The 20,370-nt window shown below is 47.7% G+C and overlaps 1 protein-coding gene across 3 annotated transcripts in view; it reads left to right on the top strand.

Annotated features, from left to right (window-relative positions):
- The window catches only part of FRMD5 (FERM domain containing 5), a 285,564-nt gene that overhangs the window by 203,980 nt on the left and 61,214 nt on the right, over window positions 1-20,370 (top strand). For all 3 annotated transcript variants that reach the window (XM_054042334.1, XM_054042335.1, XM_054042333.1), the window contains exons 2-4: window positions 501-605; window positions 6,886-6,928; window positions 8,145-8,223. In XM_054042334.1, the coding sequence (XP_053898309.1) occupies window positions 501-605; window positions 6,886-6,928; window positions 8,145-8,223 (227 nt within the window). The remainder of the gene's footprint in view (window positions 1-500; window positions 606-6,885; window positions 6,929-8,144; window positions 8,224-20,370) is intronic.

The raw sequence follows: 20,370 nt of genomic DNA, 5'->3' as shown, positions 1-20,370 counted from the left end.
GACTCCACTGGATTGCAAAAGGTTCTGGGTATTTCACACAGCCCAGGAAAATCTCTGTTTAATATTAATCCTGAGTGCTTAGTGTGATGATTTTACATTTCTCAGGCCAGGACCAATAAGATAAAAACACGCTGGGTTCTGCTCTCAGTTACATCTGTGCAGCCCTAGTGAAGTGAACGGGACTTCTCTGCGATTTCACCAGTGTAGGGGAGAGCAGAACATTACCCACTGAGATGAATTCATCCGTGATAAAACTCAAGTGAAGTTAATGGGATTAAACCAAACCTGGGTGTGATTCTAGGTTTCAAATGTCCAAGCATATTGGTTTGTCATGCTCCCACTTGCAAATCCTTCACCATCTCGTTTCCAGCAAACGCGAAGCCTGCTGGGTGTGCTGTTGAGCATTGCAGTGTTCTACAGGGCCTCTGCTTTTGCTTTTTTAGTTAAATGTAGCGGGCGTGTGTCTATCCATTTGTAAATGCAGTTTCTTTATCTTGCAGAGAGATGCCAAGGGTCAGTATCTGTTTGACCTTCTCTGCCATCACCTAAACTTACTGGAGAAAGACTACTTTGGAATTCGGTTTGTGGACCCAGACAAGCAAAGGGTAAGTAACAGCTAAGTTACGAGCTACACTAAGATCTGTTCCAAGATGTGCTTGGATAGTCCGGAGGAATTTTCCCTACAGTAAACCTGTAAGGCAGTGCTGCTTCAGGTATATGTCACACTCCTTAGCTGGGGAAATATACCTTGCCTGTCTGGGGTTTGTATTTGTACTTTTTCTTAGTGATTCACTGTTTAAAAAAAAAAGAGAGAATTGTTGTTCTTCCTGTGACTAACAGCCACAGTGCAAAACAAACAGGGAAGTAAACTGAATTAGAACTAGAAATCAACCCAGCCCTTTGTCAGGAGTCTTTCTCTACAGATTTTCCTGTCTCTGCTGGTCTGCAAGAAGACCAGCCTGAGAAATTGTATCTACCCCAATGGGTTAATGAGCAGGGTAATGTGGTCCACCTGTCAATCAAAAAGCCAGCTGTCTCCCTCATTCACACTGTACCAGGTGAGGTGTCTCTTCTGCTTACTTTCATTACAAACGTATGTTTTGATACTTTCTGTTCCCTCAAGCATTTCAGAGCCTGTGCAGCTCTGAGAGGGGGAGCTGGATCGTATTCCGGCTCATGCATCAGCCACAGAATTATTCACTTAGTTCCAACTGCAGGATCTTTATCATAGGCTGCGATGTGTGAACCAGAAAGAACTCAGCAAGACTCTCAGATTCCAGGATGAGCTGGCACTTAAGGGGAAAAAAATCTTTTCATTTGTAAAATGAGCCGATATGTGTGGACGAAAAGGAGAAGCAGACATGGAACTTCCTAATGGCCATTTTTTTCAGAGTAACTTTACCAAGTAGAACCACATTTTCACATAGAGACGGACATGTACCAGTCCCCTCTAGTGTAGGAAATAGAGCAGCTGCTACCTGGGGCAATAAAGTATGAGAAGAAACAACACAGTACGTGGAAGCTTGATAGAGAAGACTTCTAGGTTAGAAACTGGCTGTGCACTGCATTCATGAGGCTGTTTCAGACAGCAGGATGATGGGCGCCGATCGCACAGTGCAATCTGCCAGCACCGATCCAGGCACATTTGCAATGTCCCATTCAAGTCAAAAACAACTCTGCCCAGGTGCAGGAGTACACAACAGCAGGTGTTATTGCAGGAACAGGGACTTGCTGAGCTGTCACTTTGTGGCTACGTATAATGAACATCACAGTATCTCCAATAAGTAAAATGTTTGGGCAATAAATATGTGTGCGAGTTATTTCTGCCATTTCTCAAGGTTAGTTCTCTACATTAGATTAATATTCCTTTAAAAACACCTAAAGAATGCAGCGTTGTACCAGCATACAGCGTACGCCTTAAGAGCACCTGAAACGGATGGGTTGGAAGCTCTGTATGCCTCCAACTGTTTTTTACTATTCTGGTAGCACTGGGTTTGCTGCTGAGATCAAGATCTTTCCCAAAAGCATCAGAACAGGAGTAATTTCTGTTCCTGCTCAATCCTCCGTCTAAGAAACAGTGAGGATACGCAGGGGAAGAGAACTTACAGCACAGCTCCCTGAAGAGTGAGGTGGTGCCATGAGTTGAGCTGTTATGGTTAACTTCCACTAAGCACGGAGATCTTTCACTTGGCTCCTTTTCCTCTCCCAGTGGAACATACCCCAGGGCTCAGGAGGCTTTGCTTGCTGTCTCCTCGGCACTCACTGGTTTTTGTGGTCCCCCTGGCTAACTTCCTGGCTAACGATGATGCAGCAGCATCAGTGGCCTCCATGTCTTTCCTGTGTGCTAGTGATCAGCTGACTCCCAATGCCTTTCTTTAACCCTGCAAGTTTTCTTCTGGGCACTTGTGCTTGCATGCTCCTCTCGGAAATCTCTCCGACCTTTCTTCCTGCTCGTCAGTGTCACAGGCGATGAATAACCTCGTTCGAAGGAGTGGCTGAATTCATAATGGGTAAAGTGTGGTAGCTCTTTAACGGTGGAGAGCAACATTTTTCTTGCAGTGATTCTGACTGATCACTAACTGCCACTCAGGTTGTGTTGCCTCTTTGTTTTCCTGCTTGTTGGCAAATAGCCTCTTTAAATATATGTACAGATAAGGCCTTGTGTGTGATACACTGGAGTGTGTTGTCTGTTTGCATGGCCATTGAAAAGGGAGCACCATACAGGAAACTGCATGCACCATGAATCCACACAAAGGCTAAGAAGTGCCTTTGGGAATTTCTCAGTACATATTAATAGACTCAAGCGGTGACATTGTTTCATCTATCAGAATGTCTACACAATGGGTTGGGATGGAGGCATGGAGGACATGAGCTGGTTTGTCTTGTCCAAACTGAAGTTATAATGGCATTTAGTGTGAAAAAAGTCCTAGGCTTGGTCCTGACATCACTGACCATGCGAAGATCAGAAGGAACGCTCTTGAAGTTGTGCATTGAGTTTGAGAACTCGCGTGGCTGTGTGTGTGGTTATAGCATCATTAAGGCCTGGAAGACACTGGATGCAGAGTTCAAAAAGAGCTGGTCAGCTGGAGCCCGACCCTTGAAATGGGCAAGGTTGGCTTCAGAGAGTTACCAGCACCCTTGGGTTGTGTTAATGTCATTCTTTTTGTTGTTGCTTTTCTTGGGCCCATTGCAGTTCAATTAACGGGCACGACTGGCTGGTGTGTATTATGGGAGTCGTAACAGAACTCAGTGGAGTGACCCCGGTGTCAGACTGGCTTCAGTGTGACCAGAATCGAGGGGGCTGAGCAGGAATGCAGTTAAAATGTGGCAGTTTTGTTATTCGAGAGCTGCCTGGCTTTGCATTTCTCAGTTTCAAGCACCGCGTTTAACATCTGACGAATGGGGCTGCCTCCTCAATCCATTATCACTGCTGCACAAGTAAATATTTCTTACTGGAAAGCAAACCCTTGCTGCTCAGAGACGTGACTGAGCTGGGGCGTGGGCAGCCGCAGGGGCTTGCTGGAAACGTGCAGCCAGGCTCGCGTGCTGCCGTCACAGCATATCTGGGATGAGTTCGGAGGCACAGAGCTGACTCCAGTGTTCCCAGTCTCCAGGAAGTGTGATTGTACCAGCCGCGCACATGCCCCGCAGAGAGTTCTGGGCCATGCAGAAAAAGTATCTGATATTTGTTGCAAACGTATTTATTGGTGAAGTATGGCCAGGCTTGGCAAGGAGACTGTGCCGTGTAGCTACGAACCGTCAGCAGGTTAGAACTGGTCGTTTGAGAGACTGTGGTGAGGAAAGAACTGCTGAGGAGCCAGAAACAGTGGTTTTGAAATTTTTCTCAGACCATAAAAATTGGTGATGGCTTCTAAGGACAGGTGCCCTGAGCCTATAGTCCTTCCCTACCAGGGGTGCCCTGGTGTTTATCTGGTCCAGTGTGAAGTGTTCCAGGTGGTGTGACTTCCCCCACTTCCCTGGGGGATCTTAGACACTGCCTAGCAGGTCTTGCTGTTGGGGGAGGTTTTTCCTGATGCCTTTTCCTTCGTTCAATCTCATTCCTCCCTTGGCCACCCAAAGAAAGTCTCCCTCCTCAAGGACTCAACTAAGGCCTCCAAGAGCTTGAGCTGCTCTCAAGGAATCATAGAATATCAGGGTTGGAAGGGACCTCAGGAGGTCATCTAGTCCAACCTCCTGCTCAAATCAGGACCAATCCCCAATTAAATCATCCAACAGATTTTGCCCCAGATTCCGAAGTGGCCCCCTCAAGGATTGAACTCAGAACCCTGGGCTTAGCAGGTCAATGCTCAAACCACTGAGCTATCCCCCCCCAGGAAAGGGGAGGGAGGCGTGGTGCCCTAGCTGGGGTGTGCCGTGTCCTGCCCGTGTAAAGGGGTCTCGTACGAACGGCTTCTCCAGTGGTGGCAGTGCTACTGTACGTACTGCGTGATGCAAGTGTTATGGGTTCCCTTTGAGCCAGGGTGACTCTTCGCTGGCTCTTGTGGCATGCGTGCTGTTTCCTCGGGATAGTTCTTCACGTTGCCTGCAATGTGTTGTGTTAACTGACCTTTCCCTGGATTGCTGTGATGTCATTTTTCTCTATTCTTTTGTGGTACCTCTCCCCAGGCATCTGTTAGCCCCCTCTTCATGCCTAGGGAAATCTTTTAGTTTCTTGCATCACCCTTTAAGTTGGGCCACAAACGTTAGCAGCAATGGTTGCAAAACCTTGCTGCCGTAAGAACTTGCGGCTTCTTTTTGGAAGGTGCTGTCAGAGTCACTCCAGAAAGACAGGCCTCAAGTGTAACCTACTCTGTCCTGTTATAATTAAAGATGTTCTTTTTTGGCCCCCTAGCTTACCTTGGGCGATTTCAATCAATCATTCCAGACAGTGCCAAGCAGCAAACGGCATTTTGCATACGCAGCTGTGCTGATTGTACGTCCCAGCGCTGTTTGCATGCATCTGTGGCACTACAGCAAAGTTAAACAACAAGACCCATCCCTTTAAAAGAGAGGTGTTTGTGCCGGACAGAGGGAGGGATCCAGCAGGCTTGGGGGTAGCTGCAAAATCCTCCCGCTGCGATTTGAAAGAGGCAGTTTTTCAGATAGGGAGGGGTTTATCACAGCACCCATCGATGGGTTTCTGTTACATTTTTTATAGTGCAGGACCCATACTAAGGGTATGGCTGTGCTAGAAACACTGCAGCTGAGCCGATGGGGTTCATCCATCACTCTGAGAGACGGCAGCTAGCTCGACAGGAGTCTACACTGGGGCTGAGCTCGGCTTAACAACATCTCAGCAGCGTGAGCCATGTAGCTAGGCCAACTTATGTGTTAGGTGTAGACCAGGCCTACTGTGCCCCGCTTTGGGTTTAATCATTCAGCATGGGAGTGATGGATCTCTGTTTTCGCAACAAAAAGCACATGTCCAGCTATAACATACCCGTTCAAAGGTGGGGGTAACACGTGGGCCTAGACATTGACAGTGTCCTGTCAGCTCGCTGTGCGCTGTCAGGAATCGGACAGTCGGGCGATACGGAGCACTAGACGCCAGCGAATGGAAGGTGCTCAAGCTGAAGATGAATGGTTTTGGCACGTAACCTGACTGATCTGTTGGCACCTGACCTGGGGATGTTGCAGCTAGTAAAGCAAGGGGAAATATTTCCCAACTATCTTGTACTTCACCTCAGCAAGCGCTTCGAGATGCCAGCAGAAGAGACTGCTGTCCGGCTGGCAGAGTTCTTGCTCGACACGGCCTTCCTTTGGGAAATGAGGTGGTTCCAGTCAGACCCATCAGAGTGCTGCAGGTACAGAGTGCTAGCCCGAAATGCCCACTGCATCCCGGCCGTAGTACAGCTGAGTCTCTCGGGCTGCGGGTTCTGGGAGTCTGGGCAGTCGGAGGACAGAGTGACGGGGCTAGCCAGGGGCTGTGTGCTTTGCTGGGATAGCCGCTGGAGGTGGGACAACCTTCAGAGCAAAACTCAGTCCTTGCTGCCCCGCTCGGATGAGCCATGCCATGGCGCTGATGCCTGGCCTGGCCTGCTCAGAGGCACCCAGCATTACTATCTGATCCGCGTGGCCAGGCCCAGTGATTTCCAGCGGTCTTAGCACATACCAGCAGCTCGCTCTTCCAGCTGTGCTGTCCTTGTCAGTGTTAAACCCCACAGGAGTGGGGTGGAGGTTTGTCGGCTAGCCCTGCCCATGATATCGGCGGTTGCCTCTTCTGACTCCTTTTCTACTGCAGCTGTCGCTCCTCAGAGATCATAGGGAAGCCGCACTACCTGCTCTGTCATTTGTGAAGTATCAGGCTCCCCTTCTGATTTCCTGGCTGCTTAGAGTTTGCCACCCCCGTGTGAGCTGGCACAAGCTACGTTGTGAGCACGGGGCCAGACTAGAAGACTTACCCCCCACTGACGTCAGTGGTAGAACTCCCATGAGCTTCCACGGGCACAGGAGTGAGTTCTCGTTATCCCAGGGGTCGGGCATTTGTCTCAGCCTGGCGTGCGGTGCAGCTGGTTGAGCAAATGTTCCTAAAAGATTCCACGTACTTTAACAAAGACAGGATCCCAGTGGCTGGTCATTGTGGTGATCGGGATTTGTATCTGACACGCTAGGGTCTGATACTCCACCTGCCTTGGACCGGTGTAAAGCACTCGAAGATGTGAGGCAGTGGAATATCAGGCCCCCTCGTTTGAAACTTCTGAGCTTGCTGCATGGTCCCCTCTTTTTCTCTATAATCTATTGGTCATTCAAAGAAACATGCCTCTGTTTCAACCCGTTTTTTTCGGTTTCTTTTATTTTTACCCCAAAGAGGAGGCATTACAACATGAACACAAGGGTATTTGTTACTGGTCCTTTTAAAAAAAAAATCTTTCTTTTTCATTTCAGCATTGGTTGGAGTTTACAAAGTCTGTTGTGAAGCAGATGAGAGGTAAGTATTGCATTTACTGTGCATCTATGTAGGAAGATGTCCGATGTCGCCTATGCATGCTCCCCTTAATTTTCTAAGCATTTCCCTCTGGTTCAGCCACTTGACTTGTGTGGGTTATTCCCTGCGCATCACCTAGCGAATGTGCCCTTCTGAGTATCTCCGTTACGTTGAAAATGAAATAATTCTCTCGGGGGCAAATTTTCATTAAGCCTCCTACTTGTGCCAATGTAACTATGTCCATTTTGCACATGCAAAATCTGTGTTTGCTTGAACAAAACCGGTACCTGCATGGATAAATGATCCGAGTGAGCAAATAACAATTTGCAAGCCCACCTGTTTTCCAAGCAAAAGTGAACTTTTATTGCCCACACAACAGATACCGTCACGTGTACTGTCGGCACAGCCATGGAGGCCCAATGAAAATCCCCTTTGGAAATGCCCCATTATTCCTTGAGTTGTGTTTTAGAGATCTCCCCGTCCCCCTTCCCCCCAGCTGTCCCTCTGCTCCACGGGCCAGTGCAGGAGGAGCCAGGGGCATTGTGTGGCGGAAGCCCCATCCCCTCCTTGTCCTTCTCCCTTGTCTTTAGCATCCTGCTTGTAGGGTGGAAGCCAAGTGTAGTGGCACAACGACTGCTGTTATGAGCAGCCTTTGCTTGGCTAAGGTGGAGGTGGGAATCATCTTTCTGACCCCTCCCGCCCTCTGTGGTTGTGTAGGCCAGCTCACAGTCTAGCCTATAGTGTGTGTGTACTGTGTGTGTGTGTGTACTGTGTTTGTGTGTACTGTGTTTGTGTCGGTAGGGATTGTGGGGAGCGGACAGACAGGCCATTCAGATTTCAAGCAGTGTCCTCCTTGTACTCTTGGGTGTCTAAGAGACTGGAGGACTCTAGATTGTTATTTACACCACAATCCTTGCGCAGAACAGGGGGGCAAAGAGGGGCTTTTAGCTTCCCCGTTGAATTCTTTTGCCGTTATGACAAAGGGAGGTGCTTGAGGCCTTTCTCTCGGTGCCTGGGGAGTTGGGATCACAACTGCCCTTGCTGTTAATGAGCTCTCTGCCTGTGCTTTGGGGGGATACGTAACTGCGGAGCCAGATCTGGTCCTGAAAAAGCTTTGACTAGCTCCTTTATTTGGGTTAATAGCTGAGGAAGGCACGGGTGTATTTGTTCTCAATGGATACAATTCGAGTGACCGTAACATTGTCATTTTACGCTGCAGCCCAGCCTCCATTCACCATGTGTTTTCGTGTGAAGTTTTATCCCACCGACCCTGCTGCTCTGAAGGAGGAAATAACCAGGTAAGACTGAAGCTAGCAGCCACGGAATGGGGTTCGCGCTGGGTGCCCCCAGAAGGTATTGTTAAAGGTCAGACACGCTTGCAGCTCCGCAGTCTGAAAAGTTTTCTTTCAGATTTCCCTGAACAGAACCAGTCAGAGTCACCCACCGGGTTCGTGTCTAAAGAAGCATGACAGTACTGTTACTATACACTGGAAGCATTTTATTGGCTTGCAAAGTCATCCTGCCACAGCTGATGTTTATCATTAGCTGTTGATTTAAACCCGCTAGCTTGAACTTCCACGACAGTCTGTTAAGAAGATTGAGTTGCCAGAACACAGCACTTAGACTGTATGTCATAATTATAGCAGGAGCCTGAGAGTCTGTCGACGCTGCCTTGTGCCGGGGTCTGTGGGAGCTGGGCTCGCACACTCGGTGTTTCTAGGCCTGCACTGAAGTGTCCACCCTGCATTGTAAACCCGGGCTTACGATGCTGGACCCAAGTCTCACAGCCGTGCTAATGCGTCCACACTGCACTCCGCAGATCTCCTGACTTGGTCTGTGGCTTGAGGTGCGTCCGTGATGCAAAATAAATGGGCTTCGCAGCAGGACTTGGGCTCTGGCCTGTCCCACTAACAGGGTCCTAGGACCCAGATCCTGAGTGCTTGCTGACCCGAGTCAGGTTGTCTTGTGTGTGGATGGAAATGGGGCTTAGGCTCAAACCAGACTCAGAACCTGGCCATTGTGTGCAGTGGAGACATGCCCATAGTGACTACGATAGCCATGATTGCAGAACAGGTTCTAGTCTCACCCCTGGGTATTTCAGTTCCTTGTAACTTTCACCTTTCAGGCTGAACTTCCCCACGCGTGGCCTCTGCTGAAAGGTGACTCTGTTGCTCTGTAGTTAGGAACAGCAACAGTTCATCTGTTGTGGAGTATTAGGAGAGGTTGAAAAATGCACTTTTCCCATTGTCAAAAAACCACATGCCACTGTTTTGAACAGCTCCAGAGCCCAAGTTATGGCTGCACATGTGCTTACATACGTAGTTACGGGTGGACATACACCGTGCACTGGAAAGGGTCTAAGCGCGTCTCATTCCCCTCGAAGTCGCTGGTAGCTGTTGGTGACCAGCAGCTCTCAGGATGTCTTGGGATGAAATGTGTAGCCAACTGCAGGTCAAATGTTTCACACTGTTTCTCCCGAGTTGTCCCTATGAAGAAATTTGGGCTTTCGTTCTCTTCCCTGCATTTATTTTTGCAAGAGGAAGGGTGGCCCTAAATGTACAAGCACAAAAGTGTATCAGTACTTAGGGAATGCTCTGTTAAGTACTTATAGCAGTTATGCCACTTGCTGCCTCAGTTTCCCCAACTGTAAAACAGAGATAGTGATACCAACTGGTCTCTTTTGTAAAGCGCTTTGAGAGAGTCAGTGGGACCTAGGCTCCTAAGGCACTTAGGCTAAGTTGAAACTTTGTCCATCAGTCCACATCATTGTGGGGGATCTGAAAGCTGACCTAGGAGTGAGACCGACATTCCCGACAGAACTCATTTGGAGAAGTGGGGTATAATGGAGACTTGGGGGCTAGATCCTCAGCTGGTGGAGATCTGCGTGGCTCCATTGACTCGATTGCCTCCTTGCCCTGGGCAGGAGAGACTGCAAGTGCTGTATGTTAGTTGTTAGGAAGGGGATGGTGGAGATGTCCACACGTGACTAGTGATTTTGTGTGCTGCACTCGACACCTCCACGGGATTTCATTTTCAGAAAGAGCTGAGCACCCAGTCTCTGAAAATCAGGCTCCTTTAAGGTGTCTGAAGTCAGGCACCCCAAAATCACTGGTCATTTTGAAACCTCGGCCTCTGTGTTTAGGTGTCAACTGCTCAGTGGCAAAGCCATTAGCCGTGGTTGCTTTGATGTTGGCATTTCCTTCTTCTGCCCCTTTCAGTCAGATGGGAGTTATGAGACCGGCAGCTGTTTTTGTGGGGGAGGGTTGGATTCAGCTAGAGATGCTTCATCCAAGGGCTGCCACGGGTCATCCCCCAGTCAGATTATTGTGTCAAGATAGCGGCAGCGTGGCACGGGGTCTGTTATCACCACCCATACGAGTGGTCAGCTGGAGGAAAACAGCCTCATCAGGACAGGTGGTTAAGTACAGTAACACCCTGCCAATATTTTAGCCAGGGGGAGTTCCTGCAAAACTCCCTCCCCCGGCTTAGCCCGCAATAACCCTTGTGCACAACAGCTCTGTGTGCCCGTACGCCAGGCGGGTGGGGAACAGGCCTGTTGATTCATTGGTTTTCTTCTTGAAACCAAAATGCTTCCCCATCATTCCCATAGCCCAGGAGGGGTGCGGCACTGCTTGGAAGGGACACTCACACCCAGCACGCTTCACTGGCAATGGTTACACTTTGTGGGGCCAAATCCTCAGTGGGTGTAAATTGGTGTAGCCTCATTGAAATCAGTGGATCTGTGCCAATTGAGTACAGTCCCATAGTGTTCAAACTGTGCAAAATTATGCAGAAGTGAGTGCAGTCCGTGTGTGTGTGTGTGTGTGTGTGTGTCTGCGGTGTTGCGTGGGGGTATTTTTCCATCCCTAGGTACGTGGGGTTTCCTTTTATTCTCAAAGTCCCTGACACTTGCTCCATTCCAAAAGCAAAATGGATGCTCTTCAGAGGTATACTTGTGAGTCCTGGAGGTGAGTCACCTCTGGCCAGGAATGTGCTCTGGCACATCACTGGTTAAATATCCTTCCCTCATAAGTGGGGGGAAGGGATTGTTCATTACCTTGAGACCAGTCGTGCCATCAGGGGGGCACCCAGGAGATAGGTAATGAAATGTCCGGGCTCTACCCCCTAACAGGAATGCAGTCTCCAAAAACGCCTTGATTGTTTACAAACATCTGAGGTTATCTTTGCCAGAATCCAGTCAGGTGCGTTTAACTTGAAGATTCATCAGTCCCTCTAAAGGTCTCTTCACTGGCTGGGATGGTGGAGCACAGTTAATGAGCTGCTGATCTGCTAGGGGTGGGGAAAACCCTGGCTTTGGTCAGTCTCCACGTCCTATTCTGCTCTGAGGAGGGAAGGCGCCCGGCTGTGGCCACGAGGGTAAATGTGAGAACGCGAGGAGCATGGTTCCAAGCTGCAGTGGTGGAAGGAACTGGTGGGATCTTTCTTCTTGTGCTGCATTGCGGCACGGGGGTGACCTGATGTGATGGAAATGTTTGACACAGCTGTATTTGGGTGCCTGATTAAGATTAGGACCTCCTCCTCCTCCTCCCTGCAGATCCTAAATAGAGGGTGCTTTATGGTCCTTTGTGGGGTGCAGTGGTCCAACTTATTTCCCTGGAGGTTCAAGGTGGGGGAGCAGGCCAGGTGGTCATGGGAGTACACTCAGTGGTCGGTGGAGGACAGGGGGTTGACGTGTTTGGGGAGGAGGGAGAAATCCCATGTGAGTCGTGCCAATGGAGGGACGGAGGGAAGAGCTCAAGTGACAGCAAGGGAAGGGGATGTAAAACTCTCTAGTTTCACAGCATGAGGCGTGAGTTGTCTCAAGGCTGCTAAGACCCCCTTCCCTGCCCCGTCCGTCCCGCCACACCTCACAAGGTTTAACCAGTGATGTGCGGAGGCAGGTTCCCGGAGCTCCCCCCAGGGGGTTGATTGAAGGGATGCTTTTCCTGTCTCGGTGGAGCTGGCCTCTCCTGGGCTTGGCTGACTCGTCCCTGACAGAGTGGTCTTGTCCCAGGAATAAAAATGCGCAGTTTTATCTGGTGATTTGTTTGGCATTTCAGCTTCACTCGGACAAACCTGAAGGAAACCCGAGGTTTAAGCGGGATCAGATCTGGGGAACCCAGCCCTCTCTTGGGTTAACTGCAGCCACTTGCTCCAGACCCAGCACAGCTGATGCATTCCTGCTAGGCCGTTACTCCTGTGTCTCCTCAGTACGCCTGGCGGTGGAGCGTCGTGTTCGACACATACAGGTTCACGCGCCTAGTGGCGGATTGAAGGGTTTGTCAGAAACCTGTGGCCTTGGAACAGCAGATGGGGGAATTCCTGTCCTGTGGACACTGATGAAGTTGTGGGACAATAGCAGCATTTCCCACAAGGTCTGGCCGCAGGATGGGAATGATGAACATTCCTGCAGGGCAGGAGAACCAATGTCCTTCTCCCTATGCCGGTATATTAAACATCTCACTCTGTGTTAGCACGGGGCGCTACGTTCTCCCCAGGAATCTGAGCGTTGGCTAGGCATATTTCAGAGAGATTGTCAATGAACTAGACGGTTGTCAGAGCATGATGCCCTCCCGCTGCTACATGTGTGTCGGAGTAAAGCCGAGTCGCTTATTTTCAAGGCAGGACTCTTGGTCCTCTGACAGCATTCCATTACAGTGACTCCGTTTCTATCAGATCAAATGACTGATGCAGATTGAATCATTTTACCTGTTAGATGTTGGTGCGCTAGAGTTTGAATTGCTCACTGGTCCTGACATGCTGCAGTTAGATTCACTTGTGGGGGAGGAGCAGAATCCTATTGTATGCCTCAGCCAATCAGACATAAGCTCCCCTTTAAAAAAAGTATTGTATTTATGTAACTAAGCTGGCTCAAGCCTGATTGTTTTTTAAAAAATGTCAACACTTAGTCTTTAGCTGCCCATCCAGCCTTGCTGGCTGCCAGACATTCTATTAGGGGTAATTCACCGTCATCTTTGAACAGTCGCGCGTTATCTGAACTTCATTGACTCTTTGCACAAAATGTGCCTGATTCTCGGTGGGCTATAAATATTCAAATTCTCTTGAGCCTGGAAGACACATCTAGCTCGGCGGTGCAATGTCTTATTTGCAATACTGCTCAGATTGGCTTTTGACGTTCCGTTCCGATCACGGGTCTTTGGTGGGGGGTCGATTGCACTAAATGCTGCTCCAGAATTTATCACCACTGTTTAAAAGTCTTGGGGTGGATTTGGCAGAGCGGTGAGAGATGAAGTTTGCTTGAATCTGAAAGGCGGGGTGTGATTAGGACTGCGGGGAGATGAGGAAGCGCTGGGTGTGACTTTAGAACAGGGGAGGGGAAGCTAATGCCAGCAGGTTGCATGTGGGAATGCAGAATTTGTCACAAGTATCTGTGTAGGCATAAAGAAGTGGGCTGGTTTGGGGCTCAGCATGCGTATTTGTTCCCAGATTTTGCTAGCAAATGGAAAAGGAAACATGCCGGAGTTAGCCACGCTGCCCATGTGTTGACACCACCCCCAAACGCTTTCACATCTTGGCTTGCTGTTCTCTTGGGATGTGTATAGGAACATTCAGCACGGCTGTGTTCACACACAACAGGTCACAGTAGCTGCAATGCGCCAAACCCAGAGAGCTGAGCTTTCCACGCTAGAGTTTGCTGTGGTAGTGGAGTGTATTGCCGTGAGCTACCACAAGGTGTAGGCCTTGGAAGTGCTACGTTTGGTTCCCATTGTCCCCGGTCTGTCATAGAAGACAGAGCTGGGAGAGATCTCTTAGGCCATTGCTAGTTGTTTTCCAAAGGTCTCATCAGAAGAGCTGTTAATCACAGGACCAAAGGTTTCCGGCTTTGTTTCTTTGCCCTTTCCAAGATGGTGGGGTGTTTCCTGCTTTCCAATACTCAGGATTCACTCCGAGATGTAGTGACCTGTTTAAACAGGCCCTCCCTTGTTATTTGTGGCCAGGACTCTTTGTCTAACCGTTTCATAACCGGTTCTGTTTGTTAGCCTGCCTACCTCCTTGTCTGTTAAATTGATGGCCAATGTAGGCACTGCTCCGCCTCTTCTGCTTAAAATACGGAGCCAGATGAACAGCCTGCTACTTCCTTATTTCCACCGCACGTCCCCTCTAGACGTTTATTCTTTGTCTGCTGTATGCATTGAGGGAGAGCTGGTTTATTTCCAGGCTGCTAAGAAGCGACAGGAGAAGCCGAGGGGGGAAATGCTGTGTGAGAAGCTGGCAGTGTCCCTTAACTCTAACACTCAAGGCAGTAAGGGCTCAGTCCTGCTTTCATGAAGTGAATGGCACAACTCTCCTTGATTCCAGTGGGAACAGGTTGTAGAGGAGCACTGGCTAGGCAGGGAGTGAGCAGGAGACTGCATCCATTCCAGACTGCGTGATTGTAGGAGCCCTCCCCTCGTTTGTGCCCGTTGTCCAGCTGGAACAAACAGAAAAACAGGCAGGTTTGTTTCAGGAGATGTCTTTGGTTCTGGTGTGTGAAGTATTTGCATACGTGCAGTTTTAATAATGTAACTTCTAGCATGAGGCTATCAGACTGATACAACAGTTCCAAAGCTGGCTAATTCTGACATTCGTTCCCCATGATTCCCTTTTCCCCTCGCCTCTTGCACAGTGTTAACTTGCCTGCAAGCCAGCTGTGAGTCCCTTCCACTCTTCATTCCTGCCTGTGCAAGTAAGGCGCACCTGTTCCCAGATGCTGCAGCTTGATGATAAGTCAAGGAATGGTTCCTGGCAAAAAGCCTGTCCCGCCACCTGATGGCAAAACAAATGCAGTTGTCAGTGCTGCGCTTTGAGACGGTTCAGATGCTCGATTCCTGCCTTATAATCTTGTCTTTTTCAAAGGCTGCTGTAATGCAGGGCTGAGGCAGAATGAGATGGGGAATTGAGAGCTGGGTTCAGTAAATTGGACTCTTCCCAGGCAATAAATTTAGTCCAAAGACCTTGATGAATGCTTCTTGTCATCTTCAGATAAATGGATGTTCCTCTCTTTCTGTGCTGCAGATCTCAGGTGGGGGGAGAAGGGAGAGGAGGTACAGTACAATGTGGAGTTTATTAAAAAATGACGTTAATTTTTTAAGAGGTCTTTGCATATAGGCCGTGGTTAGCATGCTAAATATCCTCTCGGCTCTCTGGAAAGGAGGGAAGCACAAATGTTAATTGAGCACATTGGAACAGTACAGCATCATTAACAAATAATTCTGCCAAAAGCAGCTATTGCTTAGAGATGTTTACGACTCTGTCCAAAGTGTAATTACTCTTTCAGACAGAACAAATTGCAAACACACATCTGTGTCCTAACGAGTTTGGAAAATAAGGCTTCCGAAGGAATCAGGATTTGCAGTGAGAGGAGGGGAAATTGACAGGAAAGAGAATATAGAGAAGTTGGTGGGACATGTTTCAGGTAAACACCACAATATATTTTGCATTTCAGCTAAGCTCAGAAATCTTCAAAGCGGTTTCCAATGCCTTGTTGTTCCCTCCTTGGAAATAAAGGGGAAATTGGTGTCTGCATTCTAGCACCTGAGACTTCGGTTTTTTCCCTACATCATGAAACGTTTGGCTAAGATGAAGTGTAAAATCAATGTAATATCAGCTAGTGCAGTATTTCCCAAACTTGGGATGCTGCTTGTGTAGGGAAAGCCCCTGGTGGGCTGGGCTGGTTTGTTTACCTGCCACATCCGCAGGTTCGGCCGATTGCGTCTCCCACTGGCCGCGGCTCGCCGCTCCAGGCCAATGGGGGCTGCAGGAAGCGGCACGGGCCGAGGAACATGCTGGCCGCTGCTTCCCGCAGCCCCCATTGGCCTGGAGCAGTGAACCGCGGCCAGTGGGAGCCACAATCAGCTGAACCTGCGGACGCGGCAGGTAAACAAACCAGCCCGGCCCTCCAGGGGCTTTCCCTACACAAGCAGCGTCCCAAGTTTGGGAAACACTGGGCTAGTGGGAGACTAGGCCCTGCCCTTGCTGTGGGGGGTGGTCTCAACAATCCAGTAGATGTTTTCCATCGTTTTCTACTAGGATCGTAAGCACAGAAGTATGCAACACATTTAGACACAACAAAGGGGACTAACCAGAACAGCACTTCCATCTCGGATGGAGGATGGCAGGGCACTGCTAATGTGCGTCAGAAGCTTGTGCAGCATCTATTGTTTAGCTCTGTTTAGTTTCACTTTTATTGTGGTTAATTTTAAGATCAATTGGATATTGGTCTATGGTTCCAGTGCATGACTGAGTGTGAACAGTCCCTGCACTGATGCACTGTGACAGACGTGGTATGGAAAGGGCCGGGTGTGGAGAACATTCTTAGCCGGCAAAGGCTTCAAAGCAAGCCCCTCTGGACCCCGGCATGGACTCTTCGCAAAGCCAGGGGTCTCTTGGATCAAGGGAGCGAGTACTGAATTAAACTTGGGTAAAGGTGCCTGTCCTGCACTCTGGGGTACGGAGATGGTGACCCAGAGATGGCTGGATCCAGGCTCCAGCCAGCGTTTGCATGGTCAGTGGTACATTGGAACAGCTGGGTTCTCAGCTGATTAGAAGCTACCATTAGTCACTGCTGTGATTTAATCATTTACAGAACACAAGTAAACAGCCAGACTGATCACACGGATCCAAACCTATTTAATGGGAAGTATGGGTTGGGGATGTATCCATTTGAATTGTGGATCTGCTGGCCAAAGAGAACTGGGACAATTTCATGTTCAGTTTTCATGCTTCTGCATACTCTGGGCCCATGTCATACCATCCTCTTTGGGGCTGAAATAGTTTTGTTTTATTTTATTTGTTAAAGTGAGGCATCTATAAACTTTAGTCAACATCCTGATTTCCTGCCAGTGAATGCAATCAAATCCTGAACACAGGATTATAAATTGGAGAAACAACATTTGAAAGAGTAAATGTGGGACAGTTTGAGAAACTAAACCTAATTTAAGAGAACTCGGGCATGAGTCTATTCCAATCTACCTGGCAGTGCTCACAGTATCCTGCGGAGATATGTATTTATTTTCTGCACCTAAGGAAACAAAAATGTTGAGGGTCAAATCTGCAAAACGACATGTTAAATTGTGTATGCAAAATGTGATCAGGTGCCTTCAAACAGATCACTGTACATGCAGACGGGTGCATGTGAAGACACCCATTCTGTGTATAGAGATGCATATTTTGCTATGCAATTACCAATTTGCACCCATCAGCTTTTAATTCTTGCATATGAAACCTGAGTACCTGTTTTTATTCTTTAGAAGTGGCCCTTACTGACTAATTTTCTTGTCCTACATATGTGTGTTGTAAAAGAATCTGAAATTGCCACAGGTGATGGTCAACAGACTGCTGATGGAGCAGAGGACACATGTGGTGATGCTGGGATTAGAAAAGTTGTTTACTAGCCACTGGTGTAATAGATTGATGAGGGGTACTTCTGCTTTTTTTAATTTGTAAATGAATGTAAAGGCATTTGCTGACAGCCCTGGCGAATGAATGCCTTCATTTACGGGTAGAATAAAAACAGGGATAGCAGCAGCACAAGCTTTTTTCCCTTTGTATCCTCAAAGCACATACAGTTGCTGAGTGAGGTCGCCGCTTGTCTTCTAGAAATTACAAGACCACAAGACTTATTTCCGTATGCCCTCAGCGGTTGTCAGGTGGAGACAAAGCTCAGTTGTCACTGACTTGGACTTGATTAGAATCAGTGGCCTGAAGGTGGAAGGCACTAAATCCCTCTACTGGTCCCCCGAGCCAGCTGGTGTTTTTCCCCCTGGCATTTGAGGAATCATAGAGCGCAGGCCTCTGTATGTCTTTAAACATCCAAGATGGATAGTCAAGATCCAAGCCGAGCTCCTCCGGAGTTAGGTAGGCCAACTGGAAGGGCTAAATATATTCCAGCATTCATAGAACCATAGAAGTGTAAGACTGGAAGGGACCTCAGGAGGTCTTCTAGTCCAGCCCTCTGCATACCATCCCTTGGATGTGCACTCTCTCTTTGGAGTGTCTGGTGAGCAAGGACCGTGACTGGATCAACTCTGGGATTTTGCCCTCTTTTATACGGTGTATTTGAAATACTTTTGGGCTCAGGATTACATACCTTTTTGTTCTTGTATTAATAAACTAAATATATTTTTCTTTACAAGGATGGGTTAGAGAACAGAAGATGGACAATGGAAGATGAGATCAGCATAGGAAGGAGGATTCTGGAGTTCTGTGCCTTTCTTGATGATGTGCAGAATTAATGGGAGCTTTTCTTGTGCTTCAGGGAGAGAGAAATAAAACTCATAGTTCTTATCTGAAAGGCTGAGAAGTTAGTATCCTGAATACCTGGGCAACTCTTTCTGAACCTGACTGCCAGCCCCCTGGTAGAGTCAGATTAGCACAAAATCAAGCATTTGTAAATAGGCCATTTTTATTTTCTGAGCCTGTTTTAAAATAACTTCATGTCCAAAACACAAGCATTTCTGCTTCTATAAGAAGGTACCCCAAATCAGCTTTCCCAGATATAATTGATTTGGTTTTTGTTCCAGATACATTTGGGGAGAAACAAAGAAGTGCCCAGGCATAGATCTCAGACAGATGCATCTGGTTGCCCTTTTTTAAGAGCCACTTATTTGGTTTGCAGATTTTATGTTAACTCCTAGCAACTGCAAAATGTTGCCATCATTAGGCCTCAATTTAAATGTGAAATGGCCAATGATGTCTCTCTGAACAGTGACCACTATTAGGTGGGCATGGTCATTAAACTGTTCCTACGGTATTCTATTTCTTTGATGTACTCTGAGATCAGCACATCATCTGCAGTTGTCAGGTATAATAAGAATTCAAATGCAGGTCAGATTTATGCTTTGGGGGTGTGTGTGAAAATTTGGCCAATTAAGACCATCAAAGATTTAGCCCCTTGCAATTAATATAAAAATTAAGGGGGGTTGGGTGGGGGGAGCAGTAGCACTTTGTGTTACTTGGAGTCTAGAGCCAGACAGACAATGGCTTATTTCCAAGATAACATGATTGCATGTTTTGATGACTTCTTTCCCTCCATTGGCATATCTACTTTTTTACAGGTATGTAAATCTATAACTCCCTCTGTCTTTGGGTTCTAGTGACATCCATTCTCCAAGGCAGAAGAATTCAAATGAAGCCCTGGTTTTCATGGAAGAAAAAGCTGTTCTTAGCCATAGGGGTCACTCGTCAGTTGAGTTTGTTCACTTTGTCAGTGTTCCAGTCCCAACACATTGGCGAGACAGACAGAACGAAATCAGTTAGAAAGTAATGAACAGGGAGGATAAGTGAAGCTGGTTCTAAGAAAGTTCAGATATTGATTGGTGCTGAGACCAGGAAAAAACTCCAGTCAGTTCAGAGTTAAATTAACTTTAAAAGTTCTTGATTGAAGAGAAAATCAGCAATAGGAAGAATGGCTGAGCTGTGAAGAGGTAACTCTCTAGTTCAGAAAACTGCATAACTTTCTTCACTACGTTTTTAAAGGAAGCTACATTTCCAGAACACAAGCTCTTCTCTCAAAAATTCCCTTTCGCTGGCTGAGTTGGGTGTTCTCTACGGACGGGGGAATATTTGCAAGTTCTTTGTGTTGGGGGCCTCTTGAAACCTTTTGCTGCAGTTCACAAAACTAGACGAAGTTCACAAATGTATTTCCCCTAATTTAAACCCAGGATTTCTTCAGGGCTTTATTGCAAGGTTGATTCAGTTTTTGAACAACGTGTGTCTGTAGGTAAGGGAAAGCTCTGTATCAGGTCCTGAAGAACTCTCTGGAAGCCAGATAGCTCTGTCCATGGTGCTCGTACTACATTTATTCATTCAGAAGGTTCTTGCTCTCTCTGCTTTTTTTTCAGCCTCTTTGTCACTCACTCTCCCCAATCTCGGCTCCATTTTCCATCCTACCTTGTCATTGGATGTTTCTCCTGCTGTCTGCTTCCCTTTTCACAGTCTTTCCTCAGTGTAAATACAATCACCTTCTTGTCTGCGTCCAACTTTTACCCTCCATGTTCATGTGAGTTTGGAATTAGGCCAAATTAATTCATCCATATCTACTTCTGCCCACTATTGTTTGATGATCTAATAATTCGATACAGATCCTGTACTTGAAACCCAAGAGACTGATTGACTGCTTCTGCAGTCCTACCATTGCACTGACGTAGGGCAGATTTAGATGTGCTGGGAATCTGCGTGGGACATTGGACATAAATTAATGGAGATATCCCATCTCCTAGAACTGGATTGGTGGATTGAAGTGTCATCAGCTGACTCATTAGTTCATTTGAAGGATTCAGCATTTTTTGCCCAGTTCTGGGCAGATGAGATGGCCAGTAGCTACCCAGTATGCAAGACAGTGTTCAAGTACCTTGAGAGTTGCCTGTGTTTGTTATTGTCTAATAAACTATAATATACCCAGAAAATATTGGCAAGGGCGACAAAAGTCAGGCCAAAAGTCAGAA

This window comes from Malaclemys terrapin, chromosome 10, assembly GCF_027887155.1.
Source record: "Malaclemys terrapin pileata isolate rMalTer1 chromosome 10, rMalTer1.hap1, whole genome shotgun sequence".
NCBI lineage: Eukaryota > Metazoa > Chordata > Testudines > Emydidae > Malaclemys > Malaclemys terrapin.
Note: the sequence above shows the minus strand (reverse complement) of the source record. Positions and strands in the feature narration are given on the sequence as shown.